The 19,883-nt window shown below is 32.0% G+C and overlaps 1 protein-coding gene across 1 annotated transcript; it reads left to right on the top strand.

Moving 5' to 3' along the window:
* The first annotated feature begins 160 nt into the window (after positions 1-160).
* On the top strand, positions 161-10,938 carry LOC127734036 (uncharacterized). The gene is made up of 6 exons (XM_052243594.1): positions 161-334; positions 672-815; positions 2,060-2,145; positions 5,071-5,141; positions 6,828-6,937; positions 10,849-10,938. Exons 1-6 carry the CDS (start codon positions 175-177, stop codon positions 10,881-10,883), a joined length of 606 nt encoding a protein of 201 aa, XP_052099554.1. The 5' UTR covers positions 161-174; the 3' UTR covers positions 10,884-10,938.
* Positions 10,939-19,883: the final 8,945 nt, after the last annotated feature.

Genomic DNA, 19,883 nt, shown 5'->3' with positions numbered 1-19,883 from the left:
ATATTAAGTGATCTTTTGGACTGAATTATTGCATTGACAGTAAATACAGAAATATGATCAACTGGATAATTTTGTAACGAAACATACCTTTCATAAATTGGTAACTTTATCTAAATTATGTATTACCAAAGACTTACATTTATATTTGATCAGGATGACCTAACAAACAATATTATGCTCCTACTGGATCCTGTGAGACAGTACATCGAGTTCTTTAAACAAACACAATGGAAATCAATACAATTAGGAACACGTGTTCGACGTGGACCGAATTGGCACTTGGGGAATCAAGATTCAAACATGGCGGGAACAGTTATCGGGGAGGATGATGATGGTTTGTTAATCCATTAATTTAATTTTCGTTGTTTGTTTTATATTACGTGTGGAGACAATCAAATAGAATAAACATCATCAATTTACAACGTTAAAACATCAACACAACGATTGAATTTAAAAACAAAAGGTTTTATTCACATTCTATTGTATATATCAGAAACATTTTTTTTTTTAAAAAAGAACCGAAGATGTGTCAATTCTACAATCATGTATTTGTTCATTTTTTTTAGAAAGAGAAGTTATTGTTTTGTACATAAGATTATTTTATTGGAAATAACTTTTAAAAGATGTCCATGACTGCTTTGAAAGAGTGTGGGACTTTTCTTTCGTTTAAGGTACGATTCGCGTAGAATGGGACAGTGGTCATAAAAACCGTTACCTTTATGATGAAAATATGAAAGTCTTTCATATCAAACCAGTAAATGAACCAAGAAGATTAATAGATGAGATAATTGGTGTAGGCTGCAAAGTAAAAAGAGGTATTAAAATAACATTATTATGTAGTCTAAGTTTGACTATGATGTGTTTAATAGAATATGACAAAAAGCTGTTTTCCATTCGTTCGATGTGTTTGAGCTTTTGATTTTGCAATTTGATAAGGGACTTTCCGTAGTGAATTTTTCTTGGAGTAATGTATTTTTGTTATTTTAATTTTTGATTAAAAATAAAAATTAGCAAAAATAAAATTGAATGAAGGTGACCCAGGAAGCGAAACATTATGGACAAACGAGACCAGACCTAAGTCAAACTATTAAAGAAACACAAGACATACACTTTAAGTTGAGCAGCAAGCACCTCACTAAAAGTCCGGATATGAAGTCATGTGCTCCTACTCCATTAATGGTATCCTTCATGTAAAAATTCAGTAACAAATTAAGTATGGCTACAATAAATGGAACATATCTGTTTTTTATTATTGTTTATTTAAGGTACGCTAATTATGTTGATTGTAAGCACAACCAACATTTTAGGACTGTATTTTAAACCTAAGAAAAACTATCAAAAGCATAAACAAACGTATGGTTAACAAAATCATTGCAAAAAACACGAATAATCTTCAACAGAAGCAACCTAAAAACAGTTTGGAGAGTGTGAAATATGAAAAGTTTTAAAGCATACAAAAGAAGATGAACACAATAGAAGAGCCTGGCAACTGATTTCAAATTTCAATAGGGAGTTGACGCTTTATATTAATACAAATATATAAACTATGAACTAGAAATTTACAAACAAAATGTATCAATTTAATCCTGCCTGTACCGACGTACCAGGTACTGGTAGGATGGTACCAATGAAGAATGATAGTTGTAACAACCTAATGATAGCAAAAGAGATTACATATACATATTTGACAAAAAGAAGAGCATAGAAAACAAAATAATTTCAACTATTGAAGAAGAACTTTTCATAAGGATATTTACTCTCCATAAGTCAATTTAATCCTTACATTTATTTTTTGTTTATGTCCTTGATTTGTCTCTTCGGAATCAATTTACGAGATTTAAGTATTAGAAAACTACGGTCGCCTTAATATAGTTCATGTTGGGAGATTTATTGACCAAAAATTTACAAACAAAATATATCATCCAAATCATGCCAGTAACCGGACATTCGGCCGATGGTATCTATCATTGAAGTGGTATTCAAAAGATAAAAGCGCCACTTGTTTCAAACCGAACCTTAAGATATGTTACTTGCTATTTATCTTTTGTCATATATTAAGGTAAAGACTGGAAACATGGCAAACAGGATGGTGGACGAGGTAGCAGAGGAACAGTGTTACGTGTTGTAAAATACGGTAAAGTTTTGGTATGTAACTAAAGTTAATAACAAGCTCTGGCCATTCTTTCATTCGGAAAGTTGACAAAACCATATTGATGCATTTTTATATTGTTTATTATATTTTTTTCCATCATGCAATAGATTAAGTCTTTTATATAAAATTCGGAAATCACATAATTTCATAGTCCACCACAAAAGATAAATGCACTACTATATTTTATATCTCACGTTTTTTTTTATTTATCAAACGTTGTATTGTACTCTTAACTAGTGTGAATACGAAGTTGTGATGTCTGGTTGGAAAATGTCGACACTATTTTATTTAGATGTTGTAATATAAGTAGCACACTTAGTGTTCGGTGAAAATGTTTGTAATGAAACTGTAATTGAATAAATTCAACTGTTCGGCCTTTCTTTCTCTTTATTCTATTTAAAATGGGATCATATACCATGGATCTCATCAGAAGCTTACGCATAAGAGGTGACAGAAAGAAAGAGTTACCTAATTGAAACTTATAATTGGCACAGTAGTTTAATTTAATTATTGAATGTTCTTTATACAAATGATATACATATTCTATCAAAGCAATAAAGTCTAATGAAATCAACATTCACTAGAATGATTGAAATTTGTGTTTGTTTATTTATTTTACAAAAATTGCATATTTGAAAATGAGAATTAAAAAGAGTAATCTAGTGATGCGTTTTCAAAGTCGGTCAGTATATATCACGCAACTCTAAAATTCGAAATAACTAAATCTAATTCAAGTTTACACGTGCATTGTATAAAAGTGTAGCTCATTAAATATATTCTACTGCTAACACAGTTTGTTTATGCACTTTTTATATCAATAGATGTAAGAAGATGTGCTATGAATGCCAATGAGACAACTCTCAATCCAAGTCACAATGCACATATATAATCATCGTACATATTTATACATGTATAAATGTATATGTGCCTGTGTCAAATTAATGTCCTTGAAATTTTATCATTTGGGAATCGGGAAATAGCTTGTTGGAATATGGCAGTTGTTATCAAATAGTTCGTTTCTATGTGTGTTGGCGTTTGTTTTTTGTTGCACTTCGGTGTTCCTTTGTTTTCCTCTTATAGTTGATGTGTTTCCCTCGATTTTGGTTTGTAACCCGGATTTGTTTTCTCTAAATCGATTTATGACTTTTGAACACCGGTATACTACTGTTGCCTTTATTTGTAGCAGGAAAATATATCAAAGGATATACACTAAAATAGAAAAACATATAAATGAATCAAGATAACAAGATCATTTATCCTACACGCCCACTTGATACAGCCGTTTTATTATGCTGCATGAAAATACAAACATAAGAAGTGAATTTATGTTTCGTAAAGAATCTCAACTTTGCAGATTGTTGCAGATTTGTCCTTTAGCAAAATATTATTTGATAATTGAAACTATTTCTTTTATTTCTTTGTGTTTCTTTTTCCGTACTATTATATTTGTTTTATCAGTTGCAATGTGAGGCAACTGACTACATGCCTCCGCATAATCTACGGCCCTTTAAGCACTGAAGTTCAAAGTTGGCACTCTAAATTTCATGATTGTATGCATTGCGGCAAAGAACACTACTTACAAAGAAACAACCGGAAACTATTCATACCACAGTGCTAAGTTTTCAAGGACTAATACATTACTCAAGTGACCTTTTAGTGTGGAAAGTTGGGGACTATACATATACAGTTTCCATCTAAATTTGTTGACAACTTCACATGTCTTTGTAACTTGAAACAATATTGATTTACTATAATTGATCTTACATTAAAAACTATCTATATAAAGGAATCAAAAGCAAAACTGTCCTGCATTAAATATTCTAAAGAAAAATATCAATGGAATCCACTTGATTGCAGACCTATTAATTGCATAAGAATTAGGCCACTGAACCATGTTCGTCATATTTCTTCCTCTATGTAAATAGATTCTCTGAATTTTCAGATCTCACCCCTTCCCCTATACCCCTAGCAAATGTAGATTAAGCAAACACACAGTAAAACGAACAGTAAAACTCAATTCCAAAAAATGTTGCATTTATGTAATAAAGAATGAAAAAAGATTCTATAAAAATCATAAATCCTTAAGAAAAAGGGAAGACAATTTCTATTTTCATTATATCAATTGTTAAAGATGGGCGGACTATACCAATAAAATAGACAATAGATCGAAAACGATCTGACAATGCCATGTTTAAAACAAATCTCTACCAAAAAGAACACAATAGTCATCATCAATGTAAGTCAAGAAATGATAACTGTATTTGTTCTATCCTTTTTTTCAAGTTTTATGAGTTAGATAGTTCAACATAGTCACCAAACTTTGAATTATTCAGTGAGAGAACATCAACTACGTAATAGAACGTGTAGTTAAAGGTTAATGCTAGCTTCTTTTCGTTATTCCTTAGAAGCTCCTGTATGAAGTATTCCTCATATGAATAAAGGAACAAGTCACAAGGGAGAGATGCACAGTTGGTTCACATGGGAATACCGATTATTTGTCTAAAAACACTACCTTTGAACCTAACAAATATGTTGTCAATCAAGAAATCGAGTATATTGACAATGTCAGATTCAGAACTTTTTTGTTTCAATCAGAGTGGTTTTTCACAATTTATTCCTCTCTAAAACAAGATATTTGTGTCTACGTTGACAGTTCATTTTATGAAACAAAGCAGGACAAATTCTTTCAATTCGTCCTATAGTTTGGAAAGGGGAATACGTGTGTAAAGGGTCGAAAGGTCTAATGTTTTAATACTATAAAAAGAGAAAAGAGATTTATATTTTATTAACTCTAAAAGATCTTTGCGTGAGGGAGTTGAAACCCCAGTTTTTTGATAATTTCTAAATTGGTTACGGTGCACAACATGAAAAGATACAACCTAACACTACAGAGAAAAATTGAAATACATATTTTACAGGTTTATTGGGAAAGAGGTAGACTTGGCATTTACAAGTTTGGGAGTGAAAATCTGTTTGAAGTGGAAGTATGGTTTGTATAAAATAGAATTCTATTGAATGACAAAGCGCTAAAGTTGCAAACAGACCATACAAATTTCTAAATTGATAAACGGACGATTTAAGAACTTTACAACATGAACACTTTTATTTTTTAATTTCAAGACATTATAAGGATTATTATAAGTAAGTATCATTTAAGTGTTAGTTACGCTCTTTTTTTCGTTATTGCTGTCCATGATTTGTACATGGTGTGATGTGAAGTAGTCATTCTTGCTACTTGCTGATAGACATTTTGTCTCTCAGGGTATCACCATCCTAGAAGTCATCACTTCGGCACCGACATTAAATATAATTGATATGCTCATTTTTCTGTAAATGTATTGTTAATAAAACGTGACAGTCTTTCGAAATACTAAGGTTTTCCTATCACCAGGGATTGATTGCTTTATGCTGATTTAGCACAGCGTTTTGCATCTTTTCTGAATGTGTGGTTTTGTTTAAATGATCTTCAACTTCAAAATTGATTTGTCCTTTCAATCGTTTTGATTCGAGCGCCACTGATTATCTTGTGTAGACGAAACGCTTGTTCGCGCCTACTTAATTATAAGCCTTCCCGTTTGAATGGTTTTACAATAGTAATTTTTGGGGCCCTTTATAGCTTACTGTTCGATGTGAGCCAAGGCTCCGTGTTGAAGACCGTACTGTGACCTATAATGGTTTACTTTTATAAATTTTGACTTGGATGGAGAGTTGTCTCATTGGCACTCATACCACATCTTCTTATATCTACTTATATTATTGGTGAGTTTTTGAATGATCTCAATATAATATACATTGTAACTAATATAGCACAAAGTTTCTCTCAATCGGAAAAAGAGCACTTATTTGTACTGAACTATAGATCTTTTTTTCTTGACGATCAGACTATGACTATTCGTATATACATTTATATATCATGTACTGTGTTACAACTCTAGATTCTACTGACGAAGAAAGATAACAGTAGGTCACCAAAAGCTGAATTTTTAGTTCAGTCTAGGTGGCCGAGTGGTATAGAGCGCTGGACACAGTGCAGGCGGTGTTGTCTCGATATCCCAATAGCATGAGTTCGAATCCCGACAAGGGAAGAACAAAAATTTGCTTCCGCAAATTTGCAGATTTAACATTGTTGTGCTGATATTTAGAGTAATTATGAATATAATATGTGTTTTCAGTCGTGTATTACCTTGAATTGTTAAAAAAAACCCAGGTAAAACTAATGTTCCTAGAAATACAACAAACAAGGTGTTCGCAAGAATCGGTCAAAATTCTATTTTTCAGAACGACTCTTAGTCAATGGCTGCTAAAGAAGATTCTAATACAATTGTAAAGTGAAATATTGATTTGTGATCTTAAATTCCGTTGTTGAATTCAATAACTCCAGCATAAAGCTATTTTCAAGTCAAGGGTTTATACACCCAAAAAATTCCCAAAGACCTTGATAAGTGAATGCCTTATTGAAATATAGAATAAGGGTTTTTCTACGCCTGCCTTATCTTTCTTCTATTATGATTTAAAAAAAAGATTTTACAATATAACTTGTTAATTGAATTGCATTCAAATACATTACAATAATAAGAACATTTTCTGTAGATAAATTTTGACAACAAAAAAACCATGACCGCATACAAATAATGTTATAAGGGCTCATCTCTATATCTACTTTCATTTCTTTCAGTGAGCATGGTTGGACTTCAAATGCACCCGATACCATAGAAGATAAGGCGAATAACAGACAGGATGTGATGCCAGATTTACCACTTATCCTGCCTTCTCATCTAAGTAAAGGTACGTAGAACGCATCGATTGCGTACCTTAAGAGTATTGGTTCCTTGATCTGGATATATATGTAGGACTCGGAGGTGCGATGGGGACGCTGAAGTGCGATGGTCACGCTATAGTGCGATGGTTCGTTCGATGATGTGCGATGGTCTATATTACGCGTGATGGTTAGTTTTATATCTACAGATGTTCAATTATTAGGCCTATGAGAAGTAGATTTTTTTAATAGTTAGTATATAAATTTGCATTCGTTGTTGTCTTTGGGTGTCCTTAGTTACAGTTGCATACTAAGTGAGAGATCGTCCTCTCTGATTTTCAGGATGTGAACATAATTCTGCGTTAACATTTTATCTTTACTTGGTTCCTCTCGTGAGTTCCTAGTTTAAATAATATTATAATACGGAGAGTCTGTCTGCGGACCCGATTGTATTAAGAGAGTGCCACACTCCATCGTAAAAGAAAAAAAACCTTTTGTAGATTTCGAAAAAAAAAAATCCGCTACAGAAGGTTAACTTTCCATCTCAACCAATCAATATCCGTTTCCCATAGTATTAAAACGTTTATATGCCACTTATTAAATTAAAACCCCGAAAAAAACCTGTTTCTAACAAACAAATTGACTTCGACATCGACATGCAAAGCATTGAAATTATAGTTTATGTAGTCCATTGCACTTCAGCGATACCACCATCGCACTTCAGCGTTACCACCACCGCACTTCAGCGTTACCACCATCATACTTCGACGAAGCTATCAACAAGATACCATCACAATGCCACCATCGCACTTCAACGTGATCAAAAACGCACTTCAGCGACAAACCATCGCACATCAGCGTGACCATCGCGGTTCAGAGTCCTACATATATAATCAGGAATATGTTCAGTTAGTAAGTGCCGGTATCATTTCCACGTAAATATAGTAATTCCATGTATCCATTTTTAACATTTGATATTTGTCGAATATTTTGATTGAAACAGGATTTGAAACACAAAATTCCTTTTATAAGTACTTAATATTATTTCTGATGAATTACATTGTTTACATTTAACGGGTTACTTTACCATTAAAGTAAACAAAACCTTGTAGTATAAACATTCATATTCAGGATGAGATATCAAATAAACAGTAAAATCGATTGATAGGTTCAGTAATGATGGTTGAGAAGGCTAAACTGTTGGAAATTTGGACAGTAAAGAGGAAATAAAATTGACATCCGACCTCCTACTTGACATGTCTGCGTAGTTAAACAGATCCACAGCCAAACATACGTTCGTCTTTAGCATGTGGTTAATATCCAGAAGTGATAATATTTCAATATATATCACATTTAATCCTTGAAAGGTTTTGTTTATTTACATCTCCAACTCTTAAATCATCAAATTATTAACTGAATTAATTGGAAAATGCTATATGGATACATGTGATATCTCAAACTTGTGGAGCCGTTTCCAACTTGTTATATTAGAGTAATTATCAAATAAGAGCTTTTGTATTTGAAGCTATTATAAACTGTGTACTCGACATCCCCAATCACTGACTTTTCAGACCGGTTCGCACTGGAAAGGAACAAAAAAGGAGAAAGCATCCTTTCAAAAACTTTGCTTCAACATGAATAAGTACATCCTTACTTGAAAGATAAGTCTATACCTATCGTCTCTAATACCTATATCAAACCAATTGCAACAACAACTTTCAATTACAAATTCGTGTTGCAGGGTCTCAATATTGACGACTGCAACTCTAAACCTCCTGGTTGCACCTGTGTTAGCTCCACATTTATATTTAATCCGGCTGGCCACGTTACTACTGGTAACATGAACATTGTCAATAACACTTCTTTCGAAATATATTATCCAAAGGCCAGAAATATCGTGAGCCTAAATCCTTAAATTGGAAACACATCTTCAAAATACTGATGGATTCAATTGAGGATTAAGCCAGACAATGCGCTAAATGCGAAAAGGGAGACGTTTATACTCTTTCCGAATTGGTTAAGGCTGTGAGCTCGTTGATACAAAATTAATTGAAATTAAAAAACTGAATGGGACTTTAAAGACCCAAATGTTGTAAGCACCTGTCCTACCTCCATGAAAATTATGTTGTTGTCCCCGTAGATACAGCCACAAACAACATCTGTTTTTGTATGTAAATCAGATTACATAAACTGCTTGCTAAAGGAATTAGGTATTAACAATTCACTTGGAAACCGAACATATACCCCACGACACTTACCAAGAAAGAAATCCTGAATAATCATAGGGCTGTTGTATGTTCCTTTGAAATATAAACCAAAAATGAAGAACTGGATCTTCCTTCACTGTATTGAATACCTAAATTACATAAGTAGCACTTCAAAGTTATTGTGAAACTACAAACTATAGGGACAGCGAGAACCAGATGTGTGAAACCATTGGTCCTGCTTTGCTTCATAAAACAAAATGGGCAACGTAGATAAGTGTCTTGTTTTTTTTGGGAGGAAAAATCTTACTTTGTAAAAAATCCCTCTGATTCAAACGAGAAATTCTCAGAAACTGATATTATCAATAATCTTGATTGACAACATATTTGTTACGTTTGGAGGACATGTTTTTCAACAAACAATCGGCATTCCCATGGAAACCAACTGTGCTCTTCTTTTTTTGCCGCTTTGTTCCTTTATTCATATGATGCTGATCTCATACTGGAGTTTCTAAGAAACAATTAAAAGAAGCTAGCATTTTCCTTTAACTCATGTTCCGCTGTAAAGATAATGTCCTCCCACTAAATAAGTCAATAGTTATCAAAGGAACCAGGATTATAATTTAATACGCCAGACGCGCGTTTCGTCTACATAAGACTCATCAGTGACGCTCAAAGTTCATTTTAAAATAGAATATTTATTCATTTTTGCGTTTAAACACTTTTAAATAATTACAAGTTATATCCTCAACTTTGTAGTCACTTTGGAATTGACTACATAGATATGAGAAGATGTGGTATGAGTGCCAATGAGACAACTCTACATCCAAGTCAAAATTTATAAAAGCAAACTTTTATAGGTCAAAGCACCTATAGCACGAAAAACCAATTGTATGCCAGGATATATTTGATTGATGTTGTTGCAAAATATCGATATTGTTTTTAGAATAACGTACCACTTAAGGCAAATACTTATTTCCCCTTTAAATAAATGTGGGTTGCCGAGCGTTCTGTTATTTGATAGATTTAATCTATCTTCAAATGCTGCTGTTTTAAGCTTTCAAAATAATTACACATTATATATTAAAAATGAATTAGTTAAGAAGAATAGCTACTTGATATTAGCATAAAATATAAAGAAGACAGTAAAACTACAATGATTTACTTGTCAATAAAATGTTTTTGAAATAACAAAAGTAACCAATAGTTCGGTTAGAGCATATTTAATTCTGTATAATAAAGGCAACAGTAGTATACCGCTGTTCGAAACTCATAAATCGATAGAGATAAAAACAAATCCGGGTTACAAACTAAAACTGAGGGAAACGCATCAAATATAAGAGGAGAACAACGACACAACAAAAAACACAACATTAAAATGTAACACACACAGAAACGAACTATAATATAACAATGGCCATTTTCCTGACTTGGTACAGGACATTTTAAGAAAAAAATGGTGGGTTGAACTTGGTTTTGTGGCATGCCATACCTCCCGCTTTTATGGCAACGTCAAACACAACACCAAAACGACAACATCACATGACAGGACCACAATACAAATAAATGGGAGAACATATAGGACAAAGAAACACACGAATAATAGCTAGCAGAAGGTACTAGGCTCATATACCATTTTTTATAATTGATATCATAATAATATATCATTGATAATCAATGAATGCAGATGAACAATTTTATAACTGAATAAAAAGTCTTTTTGTTTTCTTTGACAGATACAACGAGGAATACCCAAGAAGAAACACAATGAACAAGCGATACTTTTTTCTGCGGTGTGCTCATTTGAAGCTAAAGATTACCTTGTTACCAAAGTAAAAATAAAGTTATAGATATTGATAACTTTCAAAATAGTTATTCCAGCAATATCTTGACCATACAAATAAATAAAATTATAATTAGTAATGATGAATATGATTTAAAATTACGATAAGACAATTTAATAAATTATTAAAATAGTCATGGTAAACAAAAGTAGCACTTTATCATTTGTTACGTCCAACGCGCTGTTCTGGAATTATCTTCATCAATCAGGAACGATCAATTAAAAAACCAAAACAAAGCCATTCATGTATTAATAGATGTAAACTTAATGAACTATGTGACCAAATGTAACCATAACAGAATGGCAATGTTACACTCGTCAACATATAACTCGATAAGATATGCAACTATCTGGTTCAAGCAGATACACTTTATCGTATACTCCAAAGACGATCATTGTCTTTAATGATGATATTAATATTGTATATGATGTTATTTACATGTATTTTATTTGTGTGCAGTTATTTTTTATTTGTATGTAATGGAGAAGAAGTTCTAAGTTGCAAAACTTGTGTCAGATCCTATTGTCAATGTTTTTGGACAATAAAGTATGTTTAAAAAAAAAAAATAAATGATGATGATGGAAACAACAGAGTAGAGTAACAACATCAGTAATATCCCCTATAACACTTTAGTCAGTTCTTTTTGTTACAGTACTTGCAAAACTATGTTATTCATGCGAACAGCACGTGTTCCTGAAATAACATTCACAAGACACACCCATGACCAAACGATTGGAAAATCCAAACATACCAAAAATGTTAAAAACACACAAAAACTCGTCTTTACAAATAACAGTAGCTTATTGTTACAAGCAAATGAGAACTTTGTAATTGGCTTGTGAATGTATGGTACTTAAGGGACTGAAAAGGTACCTAAATTAATACCGATGAAGGAGTAATACTAAATAAGGTATGATAGATATCCATGTCATGCGACTTAAGTGTTTCAGGAAAACTTATTTCTCAACGGTTTATAAATTTAAAAAACGAACAATTTAGAAAAGGGGTATGTTATAAATCATATCAGTACCAACCCACTGACAACTAAACTGATCATAACCCCATAGACTGATAGTCCACCAGGAGCGGTATCTACCCAAAAAAATAAAATAACAGTTAAAAATATTTTAAGAGTCCGAAGGAATTTTCTATATTGACATTCACCAGGGAAGTCTAAATCAAAATATTCAACAGTTACGCTCCTGAGCAAAAGTTAAATAGGATAATTTTCGTATAACATAAAATATCTTGATGGCATATTTGTCGTCTGAGGACGAACAAAAGTTGACACTTTTAAACTCACGCGCAATTTTGCTTGAAATAAGCTGCTTCGGTAACTGATGACAGTTGGTGCCCGCATATAGCAAGAGAAGTCTATTTTGTTGTCATGTCTGGTTTCAGTTCGTTGAGGTTTTATTTGATTCCGTTATTTTTACTTTAATGTGGTCAGTTTAACACCTAGATTTGATGTATTTATGGCAACTGTAGACTACCGTTATGTGTTTTCTCTACTAGAAATATTCGTATTACTGCTAATGCCATGAACATATCGGATTGAAGCCGCATTTGGTCGAATTTGGTCTTGCGCGGTAAATAGTAATTGTCGTATACATAGGGAGGAAATTTGGAACATTAGTATTCCATACGAGTTACATAAGTCATGGTGACGTCCGAACAACTTCAAAAAGATAACTTCATGAATCACTGTTTCAGTTATTCTTTGGTAGGTGTTACCACTCACTTGACGAATGTTTCTAGAGATACTTGTGCTTTGGAGTGTCATATTAACATGACAATATATATTTTACATATGCATGTGCTTCTGGAATGATATATTTCTTTTTCTCATTTGTTGGCACTGCTAAGTTTCAGTATTTAAGGTTATGTGGACTGTTCTTTGTCTTTTCTGGTCATGGTGTTATATGTCTTCTTTGATTAACGTTGTGTGTGCCTAGTTTGTTTTGTTTCTACTATTTCATTTTCCAAGATAAACCATGTTTGCTAAGATATTGTAGCACAAAAAAGCATTAGCATTTCGATCACTCCAATAGGGCAGCAGAAATGTCCAATGGAAAACAATATAGGCGGTATCACTATTTCAATCAACACTCTAAATGCATTGTACCTTTGTGCCTTATGATAATTGAATAGACATTAAAAAAATAAAGGATATCAAAGGTTTAACGTACATTTTGATCTCAATGTTCTAAAGGACAAAATCATATATATTTTGTAACTGTTCAAGTATGCTGCGTTTGTTTTCATGATGAGTATAACTTGTCTAAGTTTAACAACGTCTTATGATTTCAACGTTATTATCTTGAAGGAAAATTTTGCCTACTACTAAAACTGCCGGTAAGAAATCATACCCTTATACACTTAATATCGCGGTTGCAGTACTTATAACATGTCACACAGCAACTTTATAAGCTGTACAGTAAGACATTATATTGTGCAATGCCAAAAAACAAAGTAAAACATTAAATAAAAAAAGGAAACGTTTAATTATTGCTTATTTAAATTATAGTATTACAAATGTCAGATAGTCATTTCGAAACCCACACTTGTCCAGATTTGTTTTCAATTTGATTTTAGTTTTGATTTATAAATGTATAATGAGGTGTTAAAGATCGAATTCGGCATTCCTTTTGGGTGACCCGCATTTCACGGAATTACAGTCCTTTGAGTTTAAAGCAGCGGGTCCGGATATTTTTGTCCTCTCACTTGATCTTTTTTTTTGTATTAAACAACCATTTTGTATTTATTTTTATTATATATTTTAAAGATTATCAATAATTGGATATTTCTTCAGTTAATTCATTCCTTTTGGTCTAAGAAACTAGTAATGTCTCAGAATAGAGCTATTAACAATATGACAAGTACGGAATTAATGATTTCTTTATAATGAACAAGAAATTTGTTCTGTATACTGGACTAAATTTCAAATCTCAATAACACAATCAGAAACAAGAATTCCACAAAATGGCAGATGTTTATGACAGACACTTTTTTTAAAAATCAGATAAACTAAAAATCCAACTTGATAAAATTGAGAATGGAAATGGGGAATGTGTCAAAGAGACAACAACCCGACCACAGAACAGACAACAGCAGAAGGCCACCAACAGGTCTTCAATGCAGCGAGAAATTCCCGCACCCGGAGGCGTCCTTCAGCTGGCCCCTAAACAAATATATATACTAGTTCAGTGATAATGAACGCCATACTAAACTCCAAATTGTACACAAGAAACTAAAATTAAAAATAATACAAGACTAACAAAGGCTAGAGGCTCCTGACTTGGGACAGGCGCAAAAATGCGGCGGGGTTAAACATGTTTATGAGATCTCAACCCTCCCCCTATACCTCTAGCCAATGTAGAAAAGTAAACGCATAACAATACGCACATTAAAATTCAGTTCAAGAGAAGTCCGAGTCTGATGTCAGAAGTTCGTTTGCTAATAACCCCTCTACTTATATATAAAAAAAGAAGATGTGGTATGATTGCCAATGAGACAACTCTCCACCAGAATCAAAATGACATAGAAGTTAATAACTATAGGTCGCCGTACAGCCTTCATCAATAAGCAAACCTATACACATGGACCCGAAATGTAAAACAATTCAAACAAGAAAACTAACGACCTGATTTATGTACAAAACAATAAATGAAATTAAATATAATACACAGCAAAAAACAACAACCACTAAAGTCAGGAATATGACGGTTGTTTTCCACTCGTTGGTTGATATAGTCGAGCATTTGGTTTTGTCAGGTTTTATGCCGATCTGCATAAGATGGTCCCTCAAAGCATTAATTGTATTCTGAGTGAATTAAAATTGACAAAACGTTTCTGTGTCTTTGTTATGTTATAAAGATTTAGTCCGATAGAAAAAATGAAGAAAGTTCAATTGAAGAATAACGCTCAAATTATAAACGAAATATTGTAGATAAGTCTTTTTTTTAGTCATCCTGAAATATTTTCAGAATTTGTTGAGCCATGATGAATTATCATACAACATTGATACAACGGAAATATTGTTCTGCCTATAAAAAACCTGAGCATTAAAATCAAAACAGCAGTTACAGATCTCTCTTAATTCCACATGTTTTAACAATTATGCACATATAGACAATCTAAACCTTGTTTCCACATTATTGTAACACTTAACCATTCTTTTTCTGATTTTAAAAAAAGAGTTCAATACTCATTTCGGGCACGTCAGACTTTATGTTTGTGTTTCTACCATTCTATGTGTTGACTGTGTGATTAAATCTTGCTTTTAGCGCTCATGTTAAAGAGAGGCGAATGTACCGAAGGGATATTCAAACTCATAAGTCGAAAATAAACTGACAACGCCATGGTTAAAAAAGAAAAATGTTAATACACAAACCTACCTTGATAGCTTGAATTACCTCTTCAGACGATGGAAAGGTCCTTCTGCTAAAAACGACCTACACCAATATTAGAGACTACTCATACTTTATAAAACGTCATCAGTGTCTAAGAAAAAAATTAACGAACCAGAGTTTTGTCCAAGATCTTCTAGTCCTTTTTCTCAAAAAATTCATCGGAAAGTACCAACACCTAATAGATAAATATGCAGTGTCTACTTCACAAATAATACAAGATGGTCTTGAGTTATAGATTCCAGGTGCTGGCGTTGTGTATCTTTTTATTTACTTTTCAGTTTTCCCTTTATTTGTCTTCGTGTTATTTTGTTTCCTTTGGTCGTAAGACGTTTTACATGGACCGGTATTTATGTATCCCTCTATCGGGTTTTTGACTTTGGTGATCCTAGTGAAGGCGGGTCATAAGATGCGATGAAGAGGTTTTTACAGTCTTGTTTTCATTTTGTTTACCCTTGAATTTATATTTTACCCAATTTGTACTTTATCGAGAAAATATACACTTTATACGGTATTCACTATTAACAACTGTTTTATCTGCTTCTTTGTCAAATTGACTATAAACTACAACAACATTTTTTATAGCGTCTTTGTTATTGTTTGAATGTTTTAGTCATTGTGTTGTATGTCTGTGATGTATGTTTACACAGTGTTTGGCTTTTGAATCTCAATTATTGTCACATTAACCTTTTATGTCTGTTTGGGTTGCTCACCCAATTGTGTCAATATCCCGGAACTATAAACAACTGTCATACAAGTGGGTGGTTTATCCAGCTATAAAACCAGGTTTAACCCACATTTTTCTTCGGAAAATGCCTGTACCAAGTCAGGAATATGAGAGTTGTTTTCACCTCTTCCGTTTATTGATGATGTTTGATTTTGTCAGTTTGTATGGAATTCACCTTTTTTGGAATTTATCTTGGAGTTCAGTATGTATGTTATATGTGTTCAAAAAAATCACTTTTTATTTATAATATATTGATCATTGTCTAACAGGGTGTCGGAATATCGAGGCGCACACAGTGAGGTGAACATCTAAAATATGAACATAATCATTTAAAAAAGTTTGAAGGTCACAATTTAACATATAGGAGAACATAGAAACTAACTTTTTGACGACTTCCCGTCAACTTGACACTCACCATTCTATGAGGCCAAAAAACATATGTCTGTTTCCTGCTTTCCGACTGACCCTATGTTTGATGGCTGACCCTGAAACATGTCATTATCTTGCTAAAAATTACTAAAGATCGTTAGAGTTTATATGTGTAGACTATGTATTATATTTTCGCTCATCAATTAAGTAAATTTATTTAGTCGGGCGTTTGATTCTGTCAAATTTCATGAACTTCCCACTTTTTTGCATTTACATTACAGTTCGGTATTTTTATTAATACTTTTTTTTTAATTTGTAATAACAGAGTAAAAAAGTTGCATCGTGAATGCGGAATCTACCGGATGTGTAGTGTATGTTGGTACTGGCAGTGACGTGAGTCTTTCCCAGATTTTGTCAGGATGATAGACACATTCACGATGGGCACATTTTGTTAATGGCTAGAGACAGGAAACAGATATATTAGTCGGCAAAATATGAAGTAAATCTATGAAGAGAAGTATAAGAACATGTATTTTCGTAATTTGTGAAGGACCAGTTTATAATTAATCACACTTGATGAGTCGACAGCAACAGGTCTTGTGTTTTATTTCCATGTCAAATACAATAAAAGGTCAAACTACTTCAGCATTATCTTTTTTTGAAGAAGTTTTTGCACAGACATAGGTCATTAAATCGCACATCGATTCTAATAACAAAGCTTTTGTTATTAATTCATAACGTTATGGTACAAAGCAAATGTTGTATTCCAAGAAGTTAAATATGTAAAGGTAACCAACAGAAATATTGATATGAAAGAGGAAGTTGCATAAATACAAAAATGTAGATACTCCAAATAGCAAAAGAGAAGAAAACATTACTAAAGTGATAGAATAGTTTCTTTGATTAGAGAAAACAACAAAAGGTATGTAATTCAGACAAAAAACTGTATTAGAAAATATTTTTCATTGATGTGATAAAAACAAAATGCTAGTAAATGTGACAAAAGATAAGAGAATGTGCATAGGGCCAAAATCAGAAACTATCTACCATGTGCAATGACAATATTAAGCTAAGTCACTGTGAACACTTCCTTGGTATTTTTGTTAACGCAAGTCTGCCTTGCTATGATCATATCAATTATGTTATCAAAACATTTAATTTTTCATTAGCAATACTGAACAGAATCAATAAATATTTGATTCATAATGCAAGAATGTTATCATATTTTTCTAATTGACAGTTTTCTGAATTGCATAAGGGGCAGCTATAAAAGAACACAATATTCGAAAATTATCTATTGAACTATTACAGGAATCTGGAATATTTCTCGTAACTTAGAGAATACTTTATCAAAAGTCATTATTAATGTATAAATCAAAAGATGAAATTGCACCCAAATATTTATCAAATCTTATTGTGCCTACAGATAGTAAAAAATCCTCGTATTTTGCCATTAGATACAGAGTTATACAAATGATTTTTTTCTATAAGTGGTCCAAAAGTGTTGAATCCAATAACCAGTGAAATTAAAAAAAAAAAACATCGAAAACTGTATCTGCATTCAAATAATCTAATCTAAATAAAAGAACTATGGGGAGCTATGGAAATACACCAAAAAAAATATGAAATAATCTACTCACAACATTTTGACATTATCTAAATTCGAAAGAAAATACAATAAATAAGTATGTCATGTGTATAATGTCTCGCTTTATATACCTTTTAAATTTTAGAATTGTGCCAGTTCATATCGCACATTACTATTTTTATTTGAAGCATATCTTGGCAGTTTCTGTTGTAAATAGCTATATAACCTATGCCATGTTTAAAATTTTGATAATTGTACAAACGTCTAAACTATGATGTTCGGTTTAACTGTTTTATTGTATAAATTTCAAGATTGTTATAGTTTAATCAAAGTAGATTGATATGATTCATTTGACATCCATGATCATAATCATACTGATGAAGGATATCTGTTATCCGAAATATCTATAAATAATTACATTTATAGTTTTTTTTTTTTTTGTTATTGGTGTTGTTTTGTACACTTTTCAGGCGTTTATATATATATATATATATATATGAGTCTAAAAGATTGTGTAACAATACCGATAAATAGATGGAAAACAAAAGACTAAAAAGTGTTGAATATCATCGCACAAAGATGGAAAAACTGAACAGATGATATAAATTATACAATAATTGCAAATATTTCGGCTCAACAAATGGCCTTCCTCAGTGTTAAAAGTTTTAACAATACTGATGTAATGTATATATATATATATATATATTTATAATATCTCAATCGACTGACCATTACAATCATAGACCACAACACTATTTGGTCAAGGGAGGATATAGACTCACTCGGGAAAGATTTTGGATAAGAAAATTAAGAACTTTGGCACCAAATGGGATCAATGAAAAGGTGTAGTTCTAATTCGCGCAATGCTTTTCATTTGGGTTACATTACATATTACTACGCAGTCTATGTTGCTATTCCTTTACCTTCGTCAACTCTAAAATTCCAGACTTATACCAGTTTAAATCGCAGGGTACTATTCATTTGGGATGTATAAGTACGCAGCCACGTTCAATTACTTAACCTTTGTCAAAATTATTATTATTATTAATTTTTTTTAATCATTATCAAACTGCTATTTATTTGAGATGTTTAAATACGCAGCTTCTGTTGTTATTACTTTACCGTCGTGAAATTTGAAATATTATATCAGCTCAAATCGGTCAGTGCTTTTCATTGGGAATGTATTTGTACGCAGTCCTTGTTGTCATATCTTAGCTGTCGTCACCTTTTTAGAATTTAGAATTTTGAAATTTTAAAAATGTACCAGTTCGTATCGCACATTACTATTTTTATTATAAGCATATCTATGCAGTCTCTGTTGTAAATACCTATATAACCTACGTCATTTTTGAAATTTTATAATTGTACAAGCGTTGTTGTGTTCGGTTTGGATAAATTTCAAGATTGATATAGTTGAATCAGAATAGATTGACATGATTCATTTTACATTATAATCATACTGATGAAGGATATCCGAAATATTAATAGATACTTAAATTTTTATTCTTTCCTTTTTTTAATATTGGTGTTGTTTTGTACACTTTTTAGGCGTTTATATAATTTATTTATTGTGTACATGTATCGTTACTCGTATCGATCCAGCGCTCTTGTAAGAAAGATCGTTGACTAATATCTAGACGTTTTATATATATATATATATATTCATATATATACTCATGTATAAATTATAAATAAATTAGACCACGTATACTGTACAAATGTATATATGTTTAAAAATAGTCTTAATGTCAAAATACACTTTAAGTCGTAAGTTATTTTTAGATATTATAATTTCTATTTTTAACCATTCAAAATTGTATTCATTTAAACAATC

The sequence above is a fragment of the Mytilus californianus genome, unplaced genomic scaffold (assembly GCF_021869535.1).
Source record: "Mytilus californianus isolate M0D057914Y unplaced genomic scaffold, xbMytCali1.0.p SCAF_3, whole genome shotgun sequence".
Lineage (NCBI taxonomy): Eukaryota > Metazoa > Mollusca > Bivalvia > Mytilida > Mytilidae > Mytilus > Mytilus californianus.
Note: the sequence above shows the minus strand (reverse complement) of the source record. Positions and strands in the feature narration are given on the sequence as shown.

What these genes read in the sequence shown, in the direction of transcription:
- LOC127734036 (XM_052243594.1), top strand. Translation starts at nt 175, where the DNA reads ATGCTCCTACTGGATCCTGTGAGACAGTACATCGAGTTCTTTAAACAA. An exon ending in TAAAATACGGTAAAGTTTTG is followed by an intron (nt 2,146 to 5,070) that starts GTATGTAACTAA and finishes CATATTTTACAG; the next exon opens with GTTTATTGGGAAAGAGGTAG. An exon ending in CTGTTTGAAGTGGAAGTATG is followed by an intron (nt 5,142 to 6,827) that starts GTTTGTATAAAA and finishes CATTTCTTTCAG; the next exon opens with TGAGCATGGTTGGACTTCAA.